Source organism: Haliotis rufescens, unplaced genomic scaffold (genome assembly GCF_023055435.1).
Source record: "Haliotis rufescens isolate VD_foot unplaced genomic scaffold, xgHalRufe1.0.p SCAF_14, whole genome shotgun sequence".
Lineage (NCBI taxonomy): Eukaryota > Metazoa > Mollusca > Gastropoda > Lepetellida > Haliotidae > Haliotis > Haliotis rufescens.
The window spans coordinates 9,558,144-9,585,983 of record NW_025963824.1 but is presented as its reverse complement, the minus strand read 5'-3'; the positions used below and the strand labels follow the sequence as shown (position 1 = coordinate 9,585,983).

Here is a 27,840-nt window from a genome sequence, read left to right as displayed (position 1 = left end):
TTTATTACATATTTGTATGACCAATTGTGTTAATTTGCAAAAGGTTACGATAAAAGTAAGTGAAATATCAAAATATGGAAAAACAGACTCCATGTCGCTTTTGGGCCACCGTAATTATCCAATTACCGCCAACTTTGGTAAATAGTTGGACAGAAATGGGCTGTCAGAATTCATCTAGAGTTCCGACGCAATGGCAAACAGCGAGGCCCACACTTCGTCTCCAGTCGGGATTATCTCGCTTGTCGGAAGGACGAACCCGTTGCTGGTCCCTGCAGAAGGTCGGAGTTCATAGGTCATAGTGTATGGAATCTCTTCTCGGAGCCTGGCCCAATCGGCGGAGATTCCCGATGCAACGTCTGAATGACACGAAATACAAACGTTAGTGGGCGAGTTGTTGTTTGTTTGTTTGTTTGTTGGTTTGTTGTTTAACGCCGCTCTTGGCAATATTCCAGCTATATGACGGCGGTCTTTAAATAATCGAGGCTGAACCAGACAATCCAGTGATTGACATCATGAACATCGATCCACGCAATTGGGATACGATGACATGCATCAACCAAGTCAGCGAGCCTGACCACCCGATCCCGTTAGTCGCCTCTTACGACAAGCATGGGTTGGTGAAGACCTGTTCTACACCGTATCTTCACGGCTCAGTTGGCGAGTTAACAGGTATCTGAAAAGGCTCAGTCACAGATAGAAGAGAGCAAATCATACATACAAATAGTGCCATGGCACTGTAGCTCACCTGGATATATAGTCCACAGTTTAAAGTATCTATAAAATTGACATTCGAATATTTGTAGCCAAATATTGAGGACTAAAAACACTAAATCTGATGATTTATAAAAAAGTAATTTCATCATAAGGAGACACGTACACGACATAGTTCAGCTGCATCAGTTTAGCAACGTCTTGGAATTATGGCAAGTGTGCCATTCAAGATCATTAGCTCGGTAGCGACATGTTCACATTTTTCTGTATTTCAAAGAGAACCAAACTGAGTCTACGTGTTGAATCCTAGAACTAAACATACAGCAAACTACGTTTATAACGAACACGCTTATAACGAACCGACGGATATAACGAACTTATTTTCTTGTCCCACTCATTTGGGTGAGGGAGTGAGTTTGTTTTACGTCACATCGGCAATATTTCAGCCACATCGTGATGAGAAGTTATACCTTTTTAATACATACATTTAAACTAAATAAAACCTGTCATCGATGGACAGTAGAATTACTAAAATATCACAGATTAATGTTTAAAACTAGCATAAAACCATAAAACGATATCACTAAATGAACAGTACAATATAAAAAGGGGCTGCAGATCGCCAGCAGTTGAAGGCAGATCACCATGCTAGGGTCCATGGGGACTTACAGTACTTTTGCTACCTGCATGGACCCCAGCCGGATTTACATCATCTCTTCCGCTGTTGGCGATTAATGACAAATTTAGCCAGATTAAACGAACATATATACTACGATTAAAAAAGTGGCAGAAATAAACATACTTTGAAAGACGTGGTCTTACATACCCTCTCAGGGGCCCCGGCCAATTGATGTTAATATGCTGTATATATGCTTATAACGAACTACGGTTATTACGAACTAGAATTTGTGGTCCCCTTGAGTTCGTTATAACCGTAGTTTACCGTATAACAAATTTCATCAAATTTTCAAAGCAAATAGACTAATTGTCATAGATAGATTTTACAATACAGTTACATTTTAATAAGAACCCAACGGTTCTAGTGTCAATGGCTGTTTCGTATGCTGAATAAAGACAAATGTCACAGGTTAAATACTTAAAATCCAAGGTCATGGCCACATTGAAGACAGCGTGAGTCATTTGGTTTAACGCCTGTTTGAACAGTATTCCAGTTACATTACGGCGTGCCAGCTTAATGTGGGAGGAAAGCCCGAAGTGATGCTGGCTTAGACGTCTAACACGGTGACACCAACGAAAACGGGTAAGGTGCTGAGAAACCTAGAAATATAATCTGGGCGAACCGGGATTCGAACCCGCGATCAAGGAGTACTGGGACGCTGGAAGGCAACACTGCACAGTGAGTTGCAGCCCCTTAGACGCCTGGGTAAAACCCAAAAGCAACAAGACCATATGGTGAGAATAAGGATCATAGCACGGCAAAGGGACGAGACTACACACCGACAGTACTGGATGTGTTCTGTGTATTAATGCCCTACAGCGTTGGGAGCAAACTACGAAAGCCTATTGAGGTCAAAATTGAAAGATGGAAAGGACACGAAAAGAAATAACGGAAAAAAAGATTCGTTATTACGGCAAAAATCACGCTAAAACGGAAAAAAATATTCGATATTACGAAAAAAGATTCGTTATTACGAAAATAAATTCGTTATAACGGAAAAAAGATTCGTTATAAGGAATCTTTTTCCGTTTTCCGTAATAACGAAATGATTTCCGTAATAACGAAATTTTTTTTCCGTTATACAAAATTATTTCCGTGATAACGAAATTATTTTCGCAATAACGATTCTTTTCCGTTATAACGAATTTATTTTTGAAATAACGAATTTTATTTCGTTATAACGAATCTTTTTTCGAAATAACGAATTTATTTTCATATTAACGAATCCGTAAAACGAAATTATTTCCCTAGTAAAGAATCTTTTTTTCCGTTGTGACGAATTTCTTTTCGTGTCTTTTCCATATTACAATTTTGACCCCATTAGGCTTTTGCAGCAAACGCATCAATGTCGCACGTACTTTGGAGAGTTTTACAAACGTCTATAACAGTATTTAACTCTCCCCAAACACACGAAACTGCTACTTTGCTGTCAAAAAAGAGAGTGATGTGATGACGAGGACCATTACGACACATTTCAAGATGTTGAAAAACGACACATTACTTACACAAAATCTCAGCTGGAGTGCCGACTACATAACTTTTCCCGTCGGGTCGATTCAAGATGGCTGTTCGGGCCAAGTTTGTGATCCGTCTCTGCGAAGTCATTTAAATAATGATAGAAAAACACAATCATCATACATTAGGTCACCTGTAGACTAGGTTTACCTGTAGACAATGTTATTAATATTGATAATTAGTCATGATGATAGTGACGTGGCTTCTAAGATTCAAGGGGCGGTCGGGTAGTCTAGTGGTTGAAACGTTCGCTCGTCACGCCGAAGACCCGGGTTCGATTCCCGACATGGGTACAATATGTGAAGACTATTTCTGGTGTCCCCCGCCGTGTTTTTGCTGGAATATTGCTAAAAACGGCGTAAAACCATACTCACTCACTCACTCCAAGATTCAAACGCTTTTTGAGAACACACAAAAACTAAGACCAGGTGAGCTTGGCAACATCTTAATTCAAAACGAAAGAGTGAGTGAGTATGGTTTTACGCCGCTTTTAGCAATATTCCAGCAATATCACGGCGGGGGACACTAGAATTGGGCTTCACACATTGTACCCATGTCGGGAATCGAACCCGGGTCTTCGGCGTGACGAGCGAACGCTTTAACCACCAGGCTACCCGACCGCCCCTTTAGATGATGGAGGAACATGTATAGAGATCTACTGTTTGTGGGTTTCTTGCTTAACGCCCCTCAAAACGAAAGAAACATCGCAATCGTTTCTTTAACTGCTTTATATATAAGAGGATTTAATTTTGAAATTCAAATTTTTTAACATTGTCATTGATTTCCTATCGGTGTCTTCATTGTGAGTGAGTGAGTGAGTTGGGTTTTACGCCGCTTTTAACAGTATTCCAGTTATATCGCGGCGTGACAGCTTAATGTGGGAGGAAAGCCCGAAGTGATGCAGGTCTCAGACGTTTACCACTTCGGTGAAACCCACGAGCACGGGTATGGTGCTGACAAACCTAGAAACATAATCGGGGCGAACCGGGATTCGAACCCACAATCATAGGTTTCTGGCGTGCCTAAGGGACGCAACTCTGCACAGCGAATCGCAGCGCCTTAGACGACTGGTCCACCCGTGCCGCCGATTAAATATGAAGTCAGTGAAATTATTATTGTTGTATTTATGTCAAAGAATTAGCTTCAACATGTTTTTGCGTTTGTGGAGTTATAAAAGTAAACACCGCTGTGCTGCTAATTTGTTTGTTTGTTTGATTTTTGCCGAACTCGGCAATATTCCAGCTACATGGGGACGGTCGGGTAGCCTAGTGGTTGAAACGTTCGCTCGTCACGCCGAAGACCCGGGTTCGATTCCCAACATGGGAACAAAGTATGAAGCCTATTTCTGGTGTCCCCCGCCGTGTTATTGCTGGAATATTGCTAAAAGCGGCGTAAAACCAGACCCACTCACTCAAGCTATATGGTGGCGACAGCCCTTCTGATAATCTGGGTAAAGCAGAAGGCTGCAGTGTTTGGGAGTCTTCACATTTTCCGAAAAGTTCTGGGTGGGTATGGCAAGGAAGCGCATCTTGGGAGAAGTCCCACTAGCTGTTTTGATTGTTTGTTTGTTGTTTAACACCGCACTCTGCAATATTCCAGCTATATGACGGCGGTCTGTACATAATCGGGTCTGGACAAGACAATCCAGTGATTGACATCATGAGCATCGACCCCGGCAATTGGGATACGATGACAGGCATCAACCAAGTCAGCGAGCATGACCACTCGATCCCGATAGTCGCCTCTTACGACAAGCCTTTTATGGCAAGCATGGGTTGCTGAAGACCCCGGATCGTCACGGGTCTTGTTGATTATGTACATATTTGACCATAATGGTATTGTGGCCATCGACCCACGAAACTGGGATACGATGACATGCATTAACCATGTAAGCGAGCAGTTTTGCTTCTCACGGCTATCAAGGGTGCTGAAGACCTTTTTTAAACCGGATCTTCAAGAGTCGAGAATACATCTAAGGACTCATAAGGAAACTATAGCTACTTGACTTCTCACAATTTCAGCATCATTAGCTGGTACAGTGTTGTAGGCGTATCCGTAGGGCGTGAGCAGATACTGGGAATAGCAGTGGACGGAGATGTAGGCGGAGATGGCGCCCTTTGTCGCCTTGATGGAGCTGACCAGATCACGCATGTTGCGACTCTCCGCCTCAGAGAAGGCGCTGGGGCCTCGATATGTGTCTGATGCACAGCTGCTAGAAGAACCACCCCCTGAAAAACACAGGTCAGGTCGGGTCAGGTCGGGTCGGGTCGGGTCGGGTCGGGTCGGGTCGGGTCGGGTCTGGTCTGGTCGGGTCGGGTCGGGTCGGGTCGGGTCAGGTCAGGTCAGGTGCTTGTCACGTCTTTACGCCACAGAGAAGAAGCTGAGATTCAGGAACTGTTCTATCAACAGCTGCCTGACGAACGGACTCATGAACGGTCCATTTTAAAGTCTTCTATACTCCAGACCTCAGACAAGACCGGAACTCAGACAAGACCCCAGGTCTCGTCAAAGGCTATCAGAACTCAGGCAAGACCCTATGTCTCGTCAAAGGTTATCAGAACTCAGACAAGACGCTGCGTCTCGCCAAAGGTTACCAGAACTCAGATAAGACGCTGCGTCTCGTCAAAGGCTTCCAGAACTGACAAGACGCTGTGTCTCATCAAAGGCTACCCGACCTCAGACAAGACGCTGCGTCTCGTCAAAGGCTATCAGAACTCAGACAAGACGCTGTGTCTCGTCAAAGGCTATCAGAACTCAGACAAGACGCTCTGTCTCGTCAAAGGCTATCAGACCTCAGAAAGACGCTGTGTCTCGTCAAAGGCTATCAGAACTCAGACAAGAGGCTGTGTTTCAACAAAGGCTACCCGAATTCAGACAAGACCCTGTGTCTCGTCAAAGGCTATGAGAACTCAGACAAGACCCTGTGTCTCGTCAAAGGCTATCAGAACTCAGTCAAGACCCTGTGTCTCGTCAAAGGCTATTAGACCTCAGACAAGATGCTGTTTCTCGTCAAAGGCTACCCGACCTCAAACAAGACGCTTCGTCTCGTCAAAGGCTTCCAGAACTCAGACAAGACGCCGTGTCTCATCAAAGGCTACCCGACCTCAGACAAGACGCTGTTTCTCGTCAAAGGCTATCAGAACTCAGACAAGACGCTGCGTCTCGTCAAAGGCTATCAGAACTCAGACAAGAGGCTGCGTCTCGTCAAAGACTATCAGAACTCAGACAAGAGGCTGTGTTTCAACAAAGGCTACCCGAATTCAGACAAGACGCTGTGTCTCGTCAAAGGCTATCAGAACTCAGACAAGACCCTGTGTCTCGTCAAAGGCTATCAGAACTCAGTCAAGACCCTGTGTCCCGTCAAAGGCTATTAGACCTCAGACAAGATCCTGCGTCTCGTCAAAGGCTACCCGGCCTCAGACAAGACGCTGTTTCTCCTCAAAGGCTATCAGAACTCAGACAAGACGCTGTGTCTCGTCAAAGGCTACCCGACCTCAGACAAGACGCTGTTTCTCGTCAAAGGCTATCAGAACTCAGAAAAGACGCTGTGTCTCGTCAAAGGCTACCCGACCTCAGACAAGACGCTGTTTCTCCTCAAAGGCTATCAGAACTCAGACAAGACGCTGCGTCTCGTCAAAGGCTATCAGAACTCAGTCAAGACCCTGTGTCTCGTCAAAGGCTATCTGAACTCAGACAAGACGCTGTGTCTCATCAAAGACTACCGGAATTCAGACAAGACGCTGTTTCTCGTCAAAGGCTATCAGAACTCAGACAAGACGCTGTGTCTCGTCAAAGGCTACCCGACCTCAGACAAGACGCTGTTTCTCGTCAAAGGCTATCAGAACTCAGAAAAGACGCTGTGTCTCCTCAAAGGCTACCCGACCTCAGACAAGACGCTGTTTCTCGTCAAAGGCTATCAGAACTCAGAAAAGACGCTGTGTCTCGTCAAAGGCTACCAGACCTCAGACAAGATGCAGTGTCTCGTCAAAGGCTATCAGAACTCAGACAAGACGCTGCGTCTCGTCAAAGGCTATCAGAACTCAGACAAGAGGCTGTGTTTCAACAAAGGCTACCCGAATTCAGACAAGACGCTGTGTCTCGTCAAAGGCTATTAGAACTCAGACAAGACGCTGTGTCTCGTCAAAGGCTACCGGAATTCAGACAAGACCCTGTGTCTCGTCAAAGGCTATCAGAACTCAGACAAGACCCTATGTCTCGTCAAATGTTACCCGACCTCAGACACGACGCTGTGTCTCGTCAAAGGCTATTAGAACTCAGACAAGACGCTGTGTCTCGTCAAAGGCTATTAGAACTCAGACAAGATGCTGCTTCTCGTCAAAGGCTACCCGAATTTAGACAAGACGCTATGTCTCGTCAAAGGCTACCAGAACTCAGACAAGACGCCGTGTCTCGTCAAAGGCTATTAGACCTCAGACAAGACCCTGTGTCTCGTCAAAGGCTATCAGAACTCAGAGAAGATGCTGTGACTCGTCAAAGGCTATTAGACCTCAGACAAGACGCTGTGTCTCGTCAAAGGCTACCCGACCTCAGACAAGACGCTGTGTCTCGTCAAAGACTATCAGAACTCAGACAAAATGTGCGTCTCGTCAAAGGCTACCCGAATTTAGACAAGACGCTGTGTCTCGTCAAAGACTACCGGAATTCAGACAAGACGCTGTGTCTCGTCAAAGGCTACCGGAATTCAGACAAGACGCTGTGTCTCGTCAAAGGCTACCGGAATTCAGACAAGACCCTGTGTCTCGTCAAAGGCTACCCGAATTCAGACAAGACCCTGTGTCTCGTCAAAGGCTATCAGAACTCAGACAAGACCCTGTGTCTCGTCAAAGGCTACCAGAACTCAGACAAGACCCTATGTCTCGTCAAAGACTACCCGAATTCAGACAAGACGCTGTGTCTCGTCAAAGGCTATCAGAACTCAGACAAGACCCTGTGTCTCGTCAAAGGCTACCAGAACTCAGACAAGACCCTATGTCTCGTCAAAGGCTACCCGACCTCAGACACGACGCTGTGTCTCGTCAAAGGCTATTAGAACTCAGACAAGACGCTCTGTCTCGTCAAACGCTATTAGAACTCAGACAAAATGTGCGCCTCGTCAAAGGCTACCCGAATTTAGACAAGACGCTGTGTCTCGTCAAAGGCTACCAGAACTCAGACAAGACGCTGTTTCTCGTCAAAGGCTATCAGACCTCAGACAAGACGCTGTGTCTCGTCAAAGGCTACCCGACCTCAGACAAGACGCTGTGTCTCGTCAAAGGCTATCAGAACTCAAACAAGACGCTGCGTCTCGTCAAAGGCTATCAGAACTCAGACAAGACGCTGCGTCTCGTCAAAGGCTATCAGAACTCAAACAAGGCACTGGGTCTCGTCAAAGGCTATCAGAACTCAAACAAGATGCTGTTTCTCGTCAAAGGCTATCAGAACTCAGACAAGTCGCTGTGTCTCGTCAAAGGCTACCCGAATTTAGACAAGACGCTGTCTCTCGTCAAAGACTATCAGAACTCAAACAAGACGCTGCGTCTCGTCAAAGGCAATCAGTACTCAGACAAGACGCTGTGTCTCGTCAAAGGCTATCAGAACTCAGACAAGACCCTGTCTCTCTTCAAAGGCTATTAGACCTCAGACAAGATGCTGCGTCTCGTCAAAGGCTACCAGAACTCAGACAAGACGCTGCGTCTCGTGAAAGGCTTCCAGAACTGACAAGACGCTGTGTCTCCTCAAAGGCTACCCGACCTCAGACAAGACGCTGCGTCTCGTCAAAGGCTATCAGAACTCAGACAAGACGCTGCGTCTCGTCAAAGGCTATCAGAACTCAGACAAGACGCTGCGTCTCGTGAAAGGCTATCAGAACTCAGACAAGACGCTGTGTCTCGTCAAAGGCTACCGGAATTCAGACAAGACCCTGTGTCTCGTCAAAGGCTACCCGAATTCAGACAAGACCCTGTGTCTCGTCAAAGGCTACCGGAATTCAGACAAGACGCTGTGTCTCGTAAAAGGCTACCGGAATTCAGACAAGACCATGTGTCTCGTCAAAGGCTATCAGAACTCAGACAAGACCCTATGTCTCGTCAAATGCTACCCGACCTCAGACACGACGCTGTGTCTCGTCAAAGGCTATTAGAACTCAGACAAGACGCTGTGTCTCGTCAAAGGCTATTAGAACTCAGACAAGATGCTGCTTCTCGTCAAAGGCTACCCGAATTTAGACAAGACGCTATGTCTCGTCAAAGGCTACCAGAACTCAGACAAGACGCCGTGTCTCGTCAAAGGCTATTAGACCTCAGACAAGACCCTGTGTCTCGTCAAAGGCTATCAGAACTCAGAGAAGATGCTGTGACTCGTCAAAGGCTATTAGACCTCAGACAAGACGTTGTGTCTCGTCAAAGGCTACCCGACCTCAGACAAGACGCTGTGTCTCGTCAAAGACTATCAGAACTCACACAAAATGTGCGTCTCGTCAAAGGCTACCCGAATTTAGAAAAGACGCTGTGTCTCGTCAAAGACTACCGGAATTCAGACAAGACGCTGTGTCTCGTCAAAGGCTACCGGAATTCAGACAAGACCCTGTGTCTCGTCAAAGGCTACCCGAATTCAGACAAGACCCTGTGTCTCGTCAAAGGCTATCAGAACTCAGACAAGACCCTGTGTCTCGTCAAAGGCTATCAGAACTCAGACAAGACCCTATGTCTCGTCAAAGGCTACCCGAATTCAGACAAGACCCTGTGTCTCGTCAAAGGCTATCAGAACTCAGACAAGACCCTGTGTCTCGTCAAAGGCTACCAGAACTCAGACAAGACCCTATGTCTCGTCAAAGGCTACCCGACCTCAGACACGACGCTGTGTCTCGTCAAAGGCTATTAGAACTCAGACAAAATGTGCGTCTCGTCAAAGGCTACCCGAATTTAAACAAGACGCTGTGTCTCGTCAAAGGCTACCAGAACTCAGACAAGACGCCGTGTCTCGTCAAAGGCTATTAGACCTCAGACAAGACCCTGTGTCTCGTCAAAGGCTATCAGAACTCAGAGAAGATGCCGTGTCTCGTCAAAGGCTACCCGACCTCAGACAAGACGCTGTTTCTCGTCAAAGGCTATCAGAACTCAGAAAAGACGCTGTGTCTCGTCAAAGGCTACCCGACCTCAGACAAGACGCTGTGTCTCGTCAAAGACTATCAGAACTCAGACAAAATGTGCGTCTCGTCAAAGGCTACCCGAATTTAGACAAGACGCTGTGTCTCGTCAAAGACTACCGGAATTCAGACAAGACGCTGTGTCTCGTCAAAGGCTACCGGAATTCAGACAAGACCCTGTGTCTCGTCAAAGGCTACCCGAATTCAGACAAGACCCTGTGTCTCGTCAAAGGCTATCAGAACTCAGACAAGACCCTGTGTCTCGTCAAAGGCTACCAGAACTCAGACAAGACCCTATGTCTCGTCAAAGGCTACCCGAATTCAGACAAGACCCTGTGTCTCGTCAAAGGCTATCAGAACTCAGACAAGACCCTGTGTCTCGTCAAAGGCTACCAGAACTCAGACAAGACCCTATGTCTCGTCAAAGGCTACCCGACCTCAGACACGACGCTGTGTCTCGTCAAAGGCTATTAGAACTCAGACAAGACGCTCTGTCTCGTCAAACGCTATTAGAACTCAGACAAAATGTGCGTCTCGTCAAAGGCTACCCGAATTTAGACAAGACGCTGTGTCTCGTCAAAACGCTACCAGAACTCAGACAAGACGCTGTTTCTCGTCAAAGGCTATCAGACCTCAGACAAGACGCTGTGTCTCGTCAAAGGCTACCCGACCTCAGACAAGACGCTGTGTCTCGTCAAAGGCTATCAGAACTCAAACAAGACGCTGCGTCTCGTCAAAGGCTATCAGAACTCAGACAAGACGCTGTGTCTCGTCAAAGGCTATCAGACCTCAGACAAGACGCTGCGTCTCGTCAAAGGCTATCAGAACTCAAACAAGGCACTGTGTCTCGTCAAAGGCTATCAGAACTGAGACAATAGGCTGTGTCTCGCAAAACGCAACCAGAACTCAAGCAAGACGCTGTGTCTCGTCAAAGGCTATCAGAACTCAAACAAGATGCTGTTTCTCGTCAAAGGCTATCAGAACTCAGACAAGTCGCTGTGTCTCGTCAAAGGCTACCCGACCTCAGACAAGACGCTGTTTCTCGTCAAAGGCTATCAGAATTCAAACAAGACGCTGCGTCTTGTCAAAGGCTATCAGAACTCAGACAAGACGCTGTTTCTCGTCAAAGGTTATCAGAACTCAGACAAGATGCTGCGTCTCGTCAAAGGCTACCCGAATTTAGACAAGACGCTGTTTCTCGTCAAAGACTATCAGAACTCAAACAAGACGCTGCGTCTCGTCAAAGGCAATCAGTACTCAGACAAGACGCTCTGTCTCGTCAAAGGCTATCAGAACTCAGACAAGACCCTGTCTCTCTTCAAAGGCTATTAGACCTCAGACAAGATGCTGCGTCTCGTCAAAGGCTACCAGAACTCAGACAAGACGCTGCGTCTCGTGAAAGGCTTCCAGAACTGACAAGACGCTGTGTCTCCTCAAAGGCTACCCGACCTCAGACAAGACGCTGCGTCTCGTCAAAGGCTATCAGAACTCAGACAAGACCCTGTGTCTCGTCAAAGGCTACCAGAACTCAGACAAGACCCTATGTCTCGTCAAAGGCTACCCAAATTCAGACAAGACCCTGTGTCTCGTCAAAGGCTATCAGAACTCAGACAAGACCCTGTGTCTCGTCAAAGGCTACCAGAACTCAGACAAGACCCTATGTCTCGTCAAAGGCTACCCGACCTCAGACACGACGCTGTGTCCCGTCAAAGGCTATTAGAACTCAGACAAGACGCTTTGTCTCGTCAAACGCTATTAGAACTCAGACAAAATGTGCGTCTCGTCAAAGGCTACCCGAATTTAGACAAGACGCTGTGTCTCGTCAAAGGCTACCAGAACTCAGACAAGACGCTGTGTCTCGTCAAAGGCTACCAGAACTCAGACAAGACGCTGTGTCTCGTCAAAGGCTACCAGAACTCAGACAAAACACCGTGTCTCGTCAAAGGCAGGCAGATGAACCGCAATGAATGGGAACACAATCATAGACCCTTGGAAATGGCATCATTTGCGATATTGTTTTTTCCATCTACCTCCGAAGTTGGCGTCAAAATTGCGGTTCAGGTCAATTCCCCGACTGTTGGTACCAGAGCAGATGTTTCGGTTCTTCCTCCAAAGTCGACTCTGTAAAAATGGACCGGCATAAAAGTAAATGATGCTCTTAACAGAAAATACATACTGATACATTACTGTTACATTCTTGTAAATCATTCTTGTATTAACACATTTCGTTGCAGGTGAGGTGAAATGGGGTTTAACACAGATATTCCTAAACACATGCTGACAATGCAGTTGGAATCGGGCAATCGACTCTACTTTTGGCGCTGATTTCTTCTGAACATGGAAAGGATTTTGTCACATACATTTGTTACCCCATTGGGGGCACGGGGGCACTCGCTGTGCAGAGATGCGTCCCTTGGGAACGCCAGAAACCTATGATTGTGGGTTCGAATCCCAGTTCGCATCGATTCTAGGTTTGTCAGCACCATGCCCGTGCTCGTGGGTTTCACCGAAGAGGTAAACGTCTGAGACCTGCATCACTTCGGGCTTTCCTCCCACATTAAGCTGACACGCCGTGATATAACTGGAATACTGTTAAAAGCGGCGTTAAACCCAACTCACTCACTCACATTGTAACCCCATCAGGGTGGAGACAGCGGGCAGTGACAATGTACCTTCATGGTGTGTGTTTAGGAATATCCGTCAGGGCGGTCTGATAGTGCTAGCTCACTGAGATACCATGCCGCAGTTTAACATGAATACCCCACTCAGACACAGTATAGTGACTCCGAGCCGACCAGTCCTTGTTTTAGCCCATTAATGCCGAGCGCCAGACAGGGTAGCAACAAGTACCATTTTTAACGTCTGTCGGTATGACGCGGCCGGGGATCGAACTCCGGACCTTCCGCTCTCCGGGCGGACGCTCTACCAGTAGACCACGGAGGCGGTCCCTTCAGGGTGGAGACAGGGGGTAGACACGATGTACTTACATTGGTGTGTGTGTAGGAATATCCGTCAGGGTTGGTGACAGGAACAATATACCATTCGAAGTTGTTGTAAAGGTATTCTGCCTGGCTTCCGGGGTTAGAGCGTTCGTGAAGCATCTGTAATGGAATGTCAAAACATCAGTTCTGCATAAGGAAGAGAATTTATAGATGTCAACTTCTTGATTAGGAGGAACACAACGTTTTGGAGTATATGAATGATTATTCACCCGATGTTGGAGTAAGCATATTCTATATTATGAGGAACACAACGTTTCGGAGTACAGTAAACTACGGTTATAACGAACACGCTTATAACGAACTGACCGATATAACGAACTTATTTTTTAGTCCCGGCCATTTGATGTTTATATGCTATATATATGCTTATAACGAACTACGGTTATAACGAACTAAAATAAGTGGTCCCTTTGAGTTCGTCATAACCGTAGTTTACTGTATATGCTTACTCCTTCATCAGGTGAATAATCATTCATATACTTCGAAACGTTGTGTTCCTCATTATAAAGAAGTTGACATCCATACATTCTCCTAATATGTTTCACTTCTAAATGCCTTTCACAGACCTGGTCAGTTCTGCACTGTTTATATATATCTACTTATCGACGGGGAACACATTAGATCGACCAAATGCGGCACACTATGTCTAATCATTTGTCCCCAAGGTAACACATTGGGTAGAAATGTGATGACGTTCCTTGTGTACTGTTTCGTATTTTCGAACAATGTCAGCTTCTGAATCTTTCCTAAAAAGATGGAATCTTTGAGCAACATTGAAGATTTGTTTTTGAATTGCTTTGATATAATTCTTGATTAAGGCCTTTTTCATTTTAAAGATTTGTTTAGGGATTTGATATAACTCAGCATGAACGACATTTTCATTTGAAGATTTGTTAAGGGCTTTGATAAACCTCAACATATAGGACATTTCCACTGTAAAGATTTGTTAAGGGCTTTGATGTAACTCAGTATAAAGGACATTTTCATTTTTTAAAATTCGTTTGGGGCTTTGATATAAGTCAGTATGAAGAACATGTTCATTTTACAGATTCGTTTAGGGCTTTGATGTAACTCAGTATGAAGGGCAGATTTATTTTAAAGATTTGTTCAGGGCTTTGATATAACTCAGCATGAAGGACATTTTCATTGTAAAGATTTGTTTAGGGCTTTGATATAACTCAGCATGAAGGACATTTTCATTGTAAAGATTTGTTTAGGCTTTGATATAACTCAGCATGAAGGACATTTTCATTGTAAAGATTTGTTTAGGGCTTTGATATAACTCAGCATGAAGGACATTTTCATTGTAAAGATTTGTTTAGGGCTTTGATAGAACTCAGCATGAAGGACATTTTCATTTTGAAGATTTGTTTAGGGCTTTGATATAACTTAGCATGAAGGACATTTTCATTGTAAAGATTTGTTTAAGGCTTTGATAGAACTCAGCATGAAGGACATTTTCATTGTAAAGATTCGTTTAGGGCTTTGATAGAACTCAGCATGAAGGACATTTTCATTTTAAAGATTGTTTAGGGCTTTGATAGAACTCAGCATGAAGGACATTTTCATTTTGAAGATTCGTTTAGGGCTTTGATAGAACTCAGCATGAAGGACATTTTCATCGTAAAGATTTGTTTAGGGCTTTGATAGAACTCAGCATGAAGGACATTTTCATTGCAAAGATTTGTTTAGGGCTTTGATAGAACTCAGCATGAAGGACATTTTCATTTTGAGGATTCGTTTAGGGCTTTGATAGAACTCAGCATGAAGGACATTTTCATTTTGAAGATTCGTTTAGGGCTTTGATAGAACTCAGCATGAAGGACATTTTCATTTTGAAGATTCGTTTAGGGCTTTGATAGAACTCAGCATGAAGGACATTTTCATTTGAAGATTTGTTAAGGGCTTTGATAAACCTCAACATATAGGACATTTCAAATTGTAAAGATTTGTTTAGGGCTTTGATAAACCTCAACATATAGGACATTTTCATTTTGAAGATTTGTTTAGGGCTTTGATATAACTCAGCATGAAGGACATTTTCATTGTAAAGATTTGTTTAGGGCTTTGATATAACTCAGCATGAAGGACATTTTCATTGTAAAGATTTGTTAGGGCTCTGATAACACTCAGCATGAAGGACATTTTCATTGTAAAGATTTGTTTAGGGCTTTGATATAACTCAGTATGAAGGACATTTTCATTGTTAAGATTTGTTTAGGGCTTTGATATAACTCAGTATGAAGGACATTTTCATTGTAAAGATTTGTTAGGGCTTTGATAACACTCAGCATGAAGGACATTTTCATTGTAAAGATTTGTTTAGGGCTTTGATATAACTCAGCATGAAGGACATTTTCATTGTAAAGATTTGTTTAGGGCTTTGATAACACTCAGCATGAAGGACATTTTCATTGTAAAGATTTGTTTAGGGCTTTGATATAACTCAGCATGAAGGACATTTTCATTGTAAAGATTTGTTTAGAGCTTTGATATAACTCAGCATGAAGGACATTTTCATTGTAAAAATTGGTTTAGGGCTTTGATATAAAACTCAGCATGAAGGACACTTTCATTTTGAAGATATGTTAAGGGCTTTGATATAACTCAGCGTGAAGGACATTTTTTTTATTTTAAAGATTTGTTTAGGGCTTTGATATAATTCAGCATGTAGGACATTTTCATTGTAAAGATTTGGTTAGAGCTTTGATATAACTCAGCATGAAGGACATTTTTAAATTTACTCTGGCTTTGATATGAGTCTTGATGTAGGATCACCATAATGAGTCTCAGGAAATGGTTTACAATAGTTGTGTGTTACCCTATCAACAAAATACAGCATGGAGGCCGGCGTGATCCATTCTCTGGCATGTATGCCAGCCTCGATGACAATCCGCTTCTTGTTCGAACTGCTGCCACCAGTTATCTGCAAGAAGATGTAACAATTATGTTGTCATCATAGTCGTCGGCATTATTATCATTATTGTTACTGTTAATATCATACATATTAAAATGTTGGAGAGGGGTTGGGTGGTCATGGCATAGTCAGGCCTGAAAAGGTTCACCACAGCTCAGCTACGAGTTTGCCTTGAGCTTTCTCTACACTCATCCCTGTGACCCTCGCCAATGGAACTCACCAAGAACCTCCTAAAGGATATAAAGCCTCCCCCTTCTGTACACCCATAATGTCTGCATGTAGCAAATACTGACACTCTTCTAATCCGTGCCATGTGATCAGCAATAATAGCGCTAAGATGATCGTAACTCCCATACTTTAACATAGGCTTACAATAGTTGTAGTGCTAAGATCCCTTTGTGCCAGTGAGCCCTGGAGATACCAAACAAGAGGCCCCGAGAATGATGGAGAGTCGGTCAACTTCATATGAGGTACATTCATACGTATTCTTTTCATTCCTATTAAATCAAAATTATCAAACTTTTATGCATTGATAATTACAATTATTTATATCAGCAGTTGGTGTTTCGTAGAATAAAACGAATAACTTTAAGCCTTACATGTTTTGTTTTCAATTAAGTCAATTAACATTCTTGCACTTTTAAGTTAAAAAGAAATACCGGATCGTGTATTTGGAATCCATAACATACAGGCTTCTTCACAGGTGTCCAATAAGGACTGCAGTTTATTGAAGGATGTGACCAGCCTACCTCGAGATACCTGGTGCTCCTGCCTTCCTATGTATTGTGAGGTAAGGAGGATGCGAACCACCTACCTGGAGATACCTGGTGCTCCTGCCTTCGTATGTATTGTGAGGTAAGGAGGATGCGGACCACCTACCCCGAGATACCCGGTGTTCCTGCCTTCATATGTATTGTGAGGTAAGGAGGATGAATTCGCGAACCACCTACCTGGAGATACCTGGTGCTCCTGCCTTCGTATGTGTTGTGAGGTAAGGAGGATGCGAACCACCTACCTGGAGATACCTGGTGCTCCTGCCTTCGTATGTGTTGTGAGGTAAGGAGGACGCGAACCACCTACCTCGAGATACCTGGTGCTCCTGCCTTCGTATCTGTTGTGAGGTAAGGAGGATGCGGACCACCTACCTCGAGATACCTGGTGCTCCTGCCTTCCTATGTGTTGTGGGGTAAGGAGGATGCGGACCACCTACCTCGAGATACCTGGTGCTCCTGCCTTCGTATGTGTTGTGGGGTAAGGAGGATGCGGACCACCTACCTCGAGATACCTGGTGCTCCTGCCTTCGTATGTGTTGTGAGGTAAGGAGGATGCGGACCACCTACCTCGAGATACCTGGTGCTCCTGCCTTTGTATGTATTGTGAGGTAAGGAGGACGCGAACCACCTACCTCGAGATACCTGGTGCTCCTACCTTCGTATGTATTGTGAGGTAAGGAGGATGCAGACCACCTACCTCGAGATACCTGGTGCTCCTACCTTCGTATGTGTTGTGAGGTAAGGAGAACGCGAACCACCTACCTCGAGATACCTGGTGCTCCTACCTTCGTATGTGTTGTGAGGTAAGGAGGATGCGGACCACCTACCTCGAGATACCTGGTGCTCCTGCCTTCGTATGTGTTGTGAGGTAAGGAGGACGCGGACCACCTACCTCGAGATACCTGGTGCTCCTGTCTTCGTATGTGTTGTGAGGTAAGGAGGATGCGGACCACCTACCTCGAGATACCTGGTGCTCCTGCCTTCCTATGTATTGTGAGGTAAGGAGGACACGAACCACCTACCTCGAGATACCCGGTGCTCCTGCCTTCGTATGTATTGTGAGGTAAGGAGGATGCGAACCACCTACCTGGAGATACCTGGTGCTCCTGCCTTCGTATGTGTTGTGAGGTTAAGAGGATGTGGACGCGAACCGCCTAGCTCGAGATACCTGGTGCTCCTGCCTTCCTATGTATTGTGAGGTAAGGAGGATACGAACCACCTACCTGGAGATACCTGGTGATCCTGCCTTCGTATGTGTTGTGAGGTAAGGAGGATGCAGACCACCTACCTCGAGATACCTGGTGCTCCTGCCTTCGTATGTGTTGTGAGGTAAGGAGGAAGGACGCGAACCACCTACCTAGAGATACCTGGTGCTCCTGCCTTCGTATATATTGTGAGGTAAGGAGGACGCGAACTACCTACCTCGAGATACCTGGTGCTCCTACCTTCGTATGTGTTGTGAGGTAAGGAGGATGGGGACGCGAACCACCTACCTGGAGATACCTGGTGCTCCTGCCTTCCTATGTATTGTGAGGTAAGGAGGACGCGAACCACCTACCTCGAGATACCTGGTGCTCCTGCCTTCGTATGTGTTGTGAGGTAAGGAGGATGGGGACGCGAACCACATACCTCGAGATACCTGGTGCTCCTGCTTTCGTATGTATTATGAGGTAAGGAGGACGCGAACTACCTACCTGGAGATACCTGGTGCTCCTGCCTTCGTATGTGTTGTGAGGTAAGGAGGACGCGAACCCCATACCTGGAGATACCTGGTGCTCCTATCTTCGTATATGTTGTGAGGTAAGGAGGATGGGGACGCGAACCACATACCTCGAGATACCTGGTGCTCCTGCCTTCGTATGTTTTTTGAGGTAAGGAGGATGCGAACCACCTACCTCGAGATACCTGGTGCTCCTGCCTTCGTATGTGTTGTGAGGTAAGGAGGACGCGGACCACCTACCTCGAGAAACCTGGTGCTCCTGTCTTCGTATGTGTTGTGAGGTAAGGAGGATGCGGACCACCTACCTAGAGATACCTGGTGCTCCTGCCTTCCTATGTGTTGTGAGGTAAGGAGGACGCGAACCACCTACCTCGAGATACCTGGTGCTCCTGCCTTCATATGTGTTGTGAGGTAAGGAGGATGCAGACCACCTACCTCGAGATACCTGGTGCTCCTGCCTTCCTATGTGTTGTGAGGTAAGGAGGACGCGAACCACCTACCTGGAGATACCTGGTGCTCCTGCCTTCGTATGTGTTGTGAGGTAAGGAGGATGGAGACCACCTACCTCGAGATACCTGGTGCTCCTGCCTTCGTATATGTTGTGAGGTAAGGAGGACGCGGACCACCTACCTCGAGAAACCTGGTGCTCCTGTCTTCGTATGTGTTGTGAGGTAAGGAGGATGCGGACCACCTACCTGGAGATACCTGGTGCTCCTGCCTTCATATGTATTGTGAGGTAAGGAGGACGCGAACCACCTACCTTGAGATACCTGGTGCTCCTGCCTTCGTATGTATTGTGAGGTAAGGAGGACGCGAACCGCCTACCTCGAGATACCTGGTGCTCCTGCCTTCGTATGTATTGTGAGGTTAAGAGGATGTGGACGCGAACCGCCTAGCTCGAGAAACCTGGTGCTCCTGCCTTCCTATGTATTGTGAGGTAAGGAGGATGCGAACCACCTACCTCGAGATACCTGGTGCTCCTGCCTTCGTATGTGTTGTGAGGTAAGGAGGATGCGGACCACCTACCTCGAGATACCTTGTGCTCCTGCCTTCGTATGTGTTGTGAGGTTAAGATGATGTGGACGCGAACCGCCTACCTCGAGATACCTGGTGCTCCTGCCTTCGTATGTGTTGTGAGGTAAGGAGGAAGGACGCGAACCACCTACCTCGAGATACCTGGTGCTCCTGCCTACCTATGTGTTGTGAGGTAAGGAGGATGCGGACCCGAACCACCTACCTGGAGATACCTGGTGCTTCTGCCTTCGTATATGTTGTGAGGTAAGGAGGACGCGAACCACCTACCTGGAGATACCTGGTGCTCCTGCCTTCGTATGTGTTGTGAGGTAAGGAGGACGCGAACCGCCTACCTGGAGATACCTGGTGCTCCAGCCTTCATATGTATTGTGAGGTAAGGAGGACTTGAACCGCCTACCTCGAGATACCTGGTGCTCCTGCCTTCGTATGTGTTGTGAGCTAAGGAGGATGCAGTCACTCCACTGAAGCTGTTGGCAAATCCTGTTATGTAGGTATTGATCTGAAAACAAGGCAACGTGTAGGTGCATCTGTATATAGCATCACTGCTGCCGTTGTTCCATAAAATAGTGCCAAAGTCAGTTCTACTCTCTGTACAGAGAACTGCATGCATCGAAAATGGCCACTATACCTGATTCTGCGAGATGCATAAAATACTGCAGTGATTGACTATATTTGATGTACAGAGAACTGCCAAGGCTGTTTCTATCCCATGCACCGCTATCGTGGCGTAGTGAACAGAGCGTCTGCCTGGAGAGCCCACTGTCAGTTGTTCGATTCCCGATCGTGTCATACCAACAGACGTTACAAGATGGTACTTGTTGATACCCTGCCTAGCGCTCAGCGTTAAGGGGGTAAAAGAACGACTGGTAAGCTTGGAGCCAGTAAACTGGGTCTGAGTGGGGTATCTATGTTCAACTGGGGAGAGCATTATAAAACCGGCAATATTCCTTAGGACCATCAGCAGACACACGCACCGTTTAACTGAGCTTCCATTACAAACATAGCGGTGACAGGACAGAGAACTACATAAATGTCCTACAATAAGGAGCAGCACACCATATTCGACGGAAATGTGTTTTATATTAAAACTATAGGTTCTTTTCCCGAGTGATTCCTCGACAATGGGATTATCCACCTCTGGCATCTTAGTGGCTAGCACTATGAAACTGGACATGCATGTCGCCATGTAAGTGAAATAATTTTGACCGCGACGTTAAACCCCATTTTCCCTCACCTACAAGATGCATAAAATAATGTAGAGCTGCTTTCTGTTTTGAAAATCCTTAGATGTTGACGTTGTGAATCTCCACAGCTTTTAGACCCACAATTTAGAGATGATTACACACATGGGCTTGTTCAGTAGCCTAGACACGTGGCATGAGAAGGAAACATGGATTACACACATAGGCTTGTTCAGTAGCTTAGACACGTGGCATGAGAAGGAAACATGGATTACACACATAGGCTTGTTCAGTAGCTTAGACACGTGGCATGAGAAGGAAACATAGATTACACACATGGGATTGTTCAGTAGCTTAGACACGTGGAATGAGAAGGAAACATGGATTACACACAAAGGTTTGTTCAGTAGCTTAGACACGTGGCATGAGAAGGAAACATGGATTATACACATGGGCTTGTTCAGTAGCTTAGACACGTGGCATGAGAAGGAAACATGGATTACACACATGGGCTTGTTCAGTAGCTTAGACACGTGGCATGAGAAGGAAACATGGATTACACACATAGGATTGTTCAGTAGCTTAGACACGTGGCATGAGAAGGAAACATGGATTACACACAAAGGTTTGTTCAGTAGCTTAGACACGTGGCATGAGAAGGAAACATGGATTATACACATTGGCTTGTTCAGTAGCTTAGACACGTGGCATGAGAAGGAAACATGGATTACACACATGGGCTTGTTCAGTAGCTTAGACACGTGGCATGAGAAGGAAACATGGATTATACACATGGGCTTGTTCAGTAGCTTAGACACGTGGCATGAGAAGGAAACATGGATTACACACATAGGCTTGTTCAGTAGCTTAGACACGTGGCATGAGAAGGAAACATGGATTACACAGATGGGCTTGTTCAGTAGCTTAGACACGTGGCATGAGAAGGAAACATGGATTATACACATGGGCTTGTTCAGTAGCTTAGACACGTGGCATGAGAAGGAAACATGGATTACACACATAGGCTTGTTCAGTAGCTTAGACACGTGGCATGAGAAGGAAACATGGATTACACACATAGGCTTGTTTAGTAGCTTAGACACGTGGCATGAGAAGGAAACATGGATTATACACATGGGCTTGTTCAGTAGCTTAGACACGTGGCATGAGAAGGAAACATGGATTATACACATTGGCTTGTTCAGTAGCTTAGACACGTGGCATGAGAAGGAAACATGGATTACACACATAGGCTTGTTCAGTAGCTAAGACACGTGGCATGAGAAGGAAACATGGATTACACACATGGGCTTGTTCAGTAGCTTAGACACGTGGCATGAGAAGGAAACATGGATTACACACATGGGCTTGTTCAGTAGCTTAGACACGTGGCATGAGAAGGAAACATGGATTATACACATGGGCTTGTGCAGTAGCTTAGACATGTGGCATGAGAAGGAAACATGGATTACACACATAGGCTTGTTCAGTAGCTTAGACACGTGGCATGAGAAGGAAACATGGATTACACACATGGGCTTGTTCAGTAGCATAGACACGTGGCATGAGAAGGAAACATGGATTACACACATGGGCTTGTTCAGTAGCTTAGACACGTGGCATGAGAAGGAAACATGGATTACACACATGGGCTTGTTCAGTAGCTTAGACACGTGGCATGAGAAGGAAACATGGATTACACACATGGGCTTGTTCAGTAGCTTAGACACGTGACATGAGAAGGAAACATGGATTACACACAAAGGCTTGTTCAGTAGCTTAGACACGTGGCATGAGAAGGGAACATGGATTACACACAAAGGCTTGTTCAGTAACTTAGACACGTGACATGAGAAGGAAACATGGATTGCACACATGGGCTTGTTCAGTAGCTTAGAGACGTGGCATGAGAAGGAAACATGGATTACACACATGGGCTTGTGCAGAAGCTCAGACACGTGGCATGAGAAGGAAACATGGATTACACACATGGGCTTGTTCAGTAACTTAGACACGTGACATGAGAAGGAAACATGGATTAGACAGATAAGCTTGTGCAGTAGCTTAGACATGTGGCATGAGAAGGAAACATGGATTATACACATGGGCTTGTTCAGTAGCTTAGACACGTGGCATGAGAAGGAAACATGGATTACACACATGGGCTTGTGCAGAAGCTTAGACACGTGGCATGAGAAGGAAACATGGATTACACACATAGGCTTGTTCAGTAGCTTAAACACGTGGCATGAGAAGGAAACATGGATTACACACATAGGATTGTTCAGTAGCTTAGACGCGTGGCATGAGAAGGAAACATGGATTGAACACATGGGCTTGTTCAGTAGCTTAGACGCGTGGCATGAGAAGGAAACATGGATTGAACACATGGGCTTGTGCAGTAGCTCAGACGCGTGGCATGAGAAGGAAACATGGATTGAACACATGGGCTTGTGCAGTAGCTCAGACACGTGGCATGAGAAGGAAACATGTCGAACCTGGGAGAGCTGGTGGTATTTGGTGTGATCTGCTATCCCCGAGACAAAGTTGTATGTGCTCATGTCATACTGTCCCAGCTCCGGTGGGTTGTCGATCATTCTGAAAACAATATGCACATCCATAACGCAACTTTTGTTGCCAACTCGCATTTTCAGTTGTATCAAGATCAGGTGTTGGGTTTTTGTCTCTACATATATACAATATACTTAGTCTTATACATCTCCTACCACTACATATATACAACATACTTACTCGTGTACATCTTCTACCGCTACATATATACAACATATTTACTTGTGTACAACTTCTATCACTACATATATACAACACACTTATTCGTGTAATCTCCTACCACTACATATATACTATATGGGCACGCCAGAAACCTATGATTGTGGGTTCGAATCCCAGTTCGCCCCGATTATGCTGCCAGGTATGTCAGCACCATACCCGTGCTCGTGGGTTTCACCGAAGTGGTAAACGACTGAGACCTGCGTCACTTCGGGCTTTCCTCCCACTTGAAGCTGACACGCCTTTATATATATGGAATAATGTTAAAAGGGGCGTTAAACCCAACTCACTCACTCACTACTTTTTACCACTACATATATACAACACACTTACTCTTGTTCATTGTCCACCACTACACATATACAACATACTTACCCTTGTACGTCTTCTACGACTACGACGTGGGTCAGTCCAGCCTGGGTCAGCAGGTCCACAAACCTGGCGTACACGTTAGGAGGCACACGAACCCGTGTCTCGTGGTCCAGCACTGGGTCCAGCCAAAAGTCCAACTGAAAGTCAAAGCCACCAAACACTGTACCACGTGGAGAATCCCACACCTTTATCCCTCAAAATATGACTCGAAAAATGACTGTCCACATTCATCATGACAACCTTATTTTGTAATACATTTAGTAAGAAAATACGTTTGTATAATGCAAAAATTAGAATTCGTGTAAAGCGCTTACCTCATGCACAAACGCGTGCTTAAAGCGCGGTAGTTTGCGCGATCTTACAATATCTGGCGATGCGACCACTGGGCCACCTGTGACCCCCTCGATTCTTGAGGCATAACCTGTTGCCTGTTGTGAAGACTTCTTACCCAAAGGAGGTCGGGTAGCCTAGTGGTTAAAGCGTTCGCTCGTCACGCTGAGGACCCGGGTTCGATTCCCGACATGGGCACAATGTGTGAAGCCCATTTCTGGTGTCCCCCGCCGTGATGTTGCTGTAATATTGCTTAAAGAGGCGTAAAACCATACTCACTCACTCACTCACTCACTCACTCACTCTTACCCCAAGGTGGCCGGTCTCACCCAGCTCGTGCAGGAACTCAACCTGTTCTTTGTTTGTGGGCGTCACGCCGACCAGGCGATGGCTGAAGCAAATCACGAATTAAATAATCTGCCGGGCCAAAAACAGAAAAATACCAATTTGTGTTTGTTGTTCAACGCCGCACTCAGCAATATTACAGCCATATGACGGCAGTTTGTAAACAAGAATGACTGACTGACTGAGTTGGGTTTAACGCCGCTTTTAACATTATTCCAGTTATATCACGGCGTGTCAGCTTAATGTGGGAGGAAAGTGATGCAGGTCTTAGACGTTTACCACTTCGGTAGCATATGTGCATTCCTCTCATTATACTCTCAATTGTACTACATATGGTTATACGGTCGGGATCTTAACTGTGTCAAAGTTATAAACTCTTTTTAGCCCCGCCCCTTAGTCCTCGGGGGTGGGAGTAGGGTTGTTCAGCGCCTCCATTTCTCCAATTTGAATCCCCACCATTGGAGAATGCTTCCAACCAAATATGGTTGATAACTATCTCTTAGTTCCAGAGAAGAATTCGTTTAAAGCAATATAGCCAAATTACCCCTATTTTGCCCAGCTCCTCAGCCCCTTTGGGGGTCAGCCCCACCATTGTGAATCCCCACCAGCTAGGGATGCTTCCAGTCAAATTTCGTTTATTTCCAATCAGTGGTTCAGAAAGAGAAGTCGTATGATTAAATTGTTGGCGTACGGAAGACGGACGGACGACGGACGCCACGGTATGGCATAAGCTCACCTGGGTCCTTCCGACCAGGTGAGCTAATAATCGAGCCTGGACCAGACAATCTAGTGATTGATGTGAGCATCGATCAACGCAACTGGGATACGATGATATGCATCAACCAAGTCAGCGACCCTGACCACCCGATCCCAAGCATGGGTTGCTGAAGACCAATTCTAACCCAGATCTTCACAGGACGCGAAAGAAAGTATACACCTATATTTGATGAAGGCAAAAAATGAAACAAAGAAGAATGGTTGTCCGATGCTGATGTATTTGATACAGTTATCAAAGTTGTGTTTAAGACCTTAAGTTTGCGTAGAGCGTCCGCCCGGAGAGTGGAAGGTCCGGGGTTCGATCCCCGGCCGCGTCATACCAAAAGACGTTAAAAGATGGTACTTGTTTTTACCCTATCTGGCGCTCGGTATTAAGGGGCTAAAACAAGGACTGGTCAGCTCGGAGTCAGTATACTGTGTCTGAGTGGGGTATTCATGTTAAACTGCGGCATGGTATCTCAGTGAACTAGCACTATAAATCGGCATCAGTACGGACTAGCACAAGAAGCCACACACACACATACACGTGCATGCATGTCGCTATATAAGTGCAATAATCTTGGACGCGACGTAAAAGCCCATTTCACCTCACCTCACCTTAAGTTTGCAGTTGGTCGACAACTTTTTTAAACCTAGTACGTTCTGATATATATAATTTTGATCAAATCAATTTTCTAGTGTATAATTACTTGTGACTGTCAGTTTATAGATTAATACCATATTGTATAAATGATCTGTTCATTATCTTTTAAAATAATTAAATCACAGTTTTAACAATTTTCGAAGATCATTGGTCAAATGGACATTGCGAGCTTCCATATGAGATCTTTACATACACTACTGTTCACAAGAACATACCTCTTTTTGCCGAACTTTTCGCGACACTTTTGCGCTACCACAGCGATTCAATAAGATAATTCCTCAAACACGCCGCGGCGCGTTTCCGTAACTGTATCGCGATAAAGAGGTAAGTGGTTTTGAGCAGTAGTGTAGACGAAAACAGTTGATCTTTTCAACTGGTAGATAGTATTTGTGAAAATTGCATATTGTGAATATGCACATTTGAGAATTAATTATTGACATAAACTGAAAAAATGCTGTCATCATTCGAATGTGCCATGTGTTTCAGAAAACAAGTAAAGAAAAATACGCACCCAACATATGATTCTTTCTCCGGGTTATCCGGTTTTGCCCTAACCGCCGCCCCATACGTAGGGGCGAGGCAGACAGTCAGCAACATTAGCGTCCACATGTTGAAGTCAGATATCACGGCGAGGAGAACCTTTGTCTTTATAACATGCCCGAGCAGAAGGTGCCGTGTGCAAAGGATTTTATAACTCATTGATATAAACCCCTTTACACAGTATTGTCCACAATCAAGATCATTGTCCATAATCAAGGACATTGTCAGAGGGGCATAACTGTATACAATACCTTGAATAAAGAGCAATAGCTTGAGCCTTATCTTGATGTGCTGTTTCAAGAAAGTGCAACGTCATGGCCCCTCCAAGGCCCAAGACGCCTCCGTGGTCTAGTGGTAGAGTGTCCGCCCGGAGAGCGAAAGGTCCACGGTTCGATCCCCGGCCGCGTTATACAAACAGACGTTAAAAGATGGTACTTGTTGTTACCCTGACTGGCGCTCTGCATTAAGGGGCTGAAACAAGGACTGGTCGGCTCGGAGTCAGTATACTGTGTCTGAGTGGGGTATTCATGTTAAACTGCGGCTTGGTATCTCAGTGAGCTAGCACTATGAATCGGCATCAGTCCGGACTAGCACAAGCAGCCACACACACACATACACGTGCATGCATGTCGCTATATAAGTGCAATAATCTTGGACGCGACGTAAAACCCCATTTCACCTCACCTCACCTTAAGTCTGCAGTTGGTCGACAACTATTTTAAACCTAGTACGTTCTGATATATATAATTTTGATCAAATCAATTTTCTAGTGTATACTTACTTGTGACTGTCAGTTTATAAATTAATACCATATTGTATAAATGATCTGTTCATCATCTTTTAAAATAATTAAATCACAGTTTTAACAATTTTCGAAGATCATTGGTCAAATGGTCATTGCGAGCTTCCATATGAGATCTTTACATACACTACTGTTCACAAGAACATACCTCTTTTTGCCGAACTTTTCGCGACACTTTTGCGCTACCACAGCGATTCAATAAGATAATTCCTCAAACACGCCGCGGCGCGTTTCCGTAACTGTATCGCGATAAAGAGGTAAGTGGTTTTGAGCAGTAGTGTAGATGAAAACAGTTGATCTTTTCAACTGGTAGATAGTATTTGTGAAAATTGCATATTGTGAATATGCACATTTGAGAATTAATTATTGACATAAACTGAAAAAATGCTGTCATCATTCGAATGTGCCATGTGTTTCAGAAAACAAGTAAAGAAAAATACGCACCCAACATATGATTCTTTCTCCGGGTTATCCGGTTTTGCCCTAACCGCCGCCCCATACGTAGGGGCGAGGCAGACAGTCAGCAACATTAGCGTCCACATGTTGAAGTCAGATATCACGGCG

At 45.2% G+C, this 27,840-nt stretch overlaps 1 protein-coding gene across 2 annotated transcripts; it reads right to left on the bottom strand.

The window, feature by feature from the left end:
• LOC124145410 (zinc carboxypeptidase-like) lies at positions 1 to 27,840 on the bottom strand. Of its 2 annotated transcripts, none has more exons than XM_048395734.1 (11): positions 27,721 to 27,840; positions 24,479 to 24,560; positions 23,843 to 23,976; positions 23,176 to 23,275; positions 19,894 to 19,995; positions 15,873 to 15,977; positions 13,037 to 13,150; positions 12,080 to 12,170; positions 4,919 to 5,133; positions 2,896 to 2,983; positions 1 to 356 (listed from the first exon to the last, which is right to left on the bottom strand). In XM_048395734.1, the coding sequence occupies exons 1-11, from the start codon at positions 27,816 to 27,818 to the stop codon at positions 175 to 177; spliced, it is 1,311 nt and encodes a 436-aa protein (XP_048251691.1). In that variant the 5' UTR covers positions 27,819 to 27,840; the 3' UTR covers positions 1 to 174. The 2 variants fall into 2 exon arrangements, with proteins under 2 accessions (XP_048251691.1, XP_046371116.2); XM_046515160.2 differs by lacking the exon at positions 27,721 to 27,840 and adding an exon at positions 26,446 to 26,574.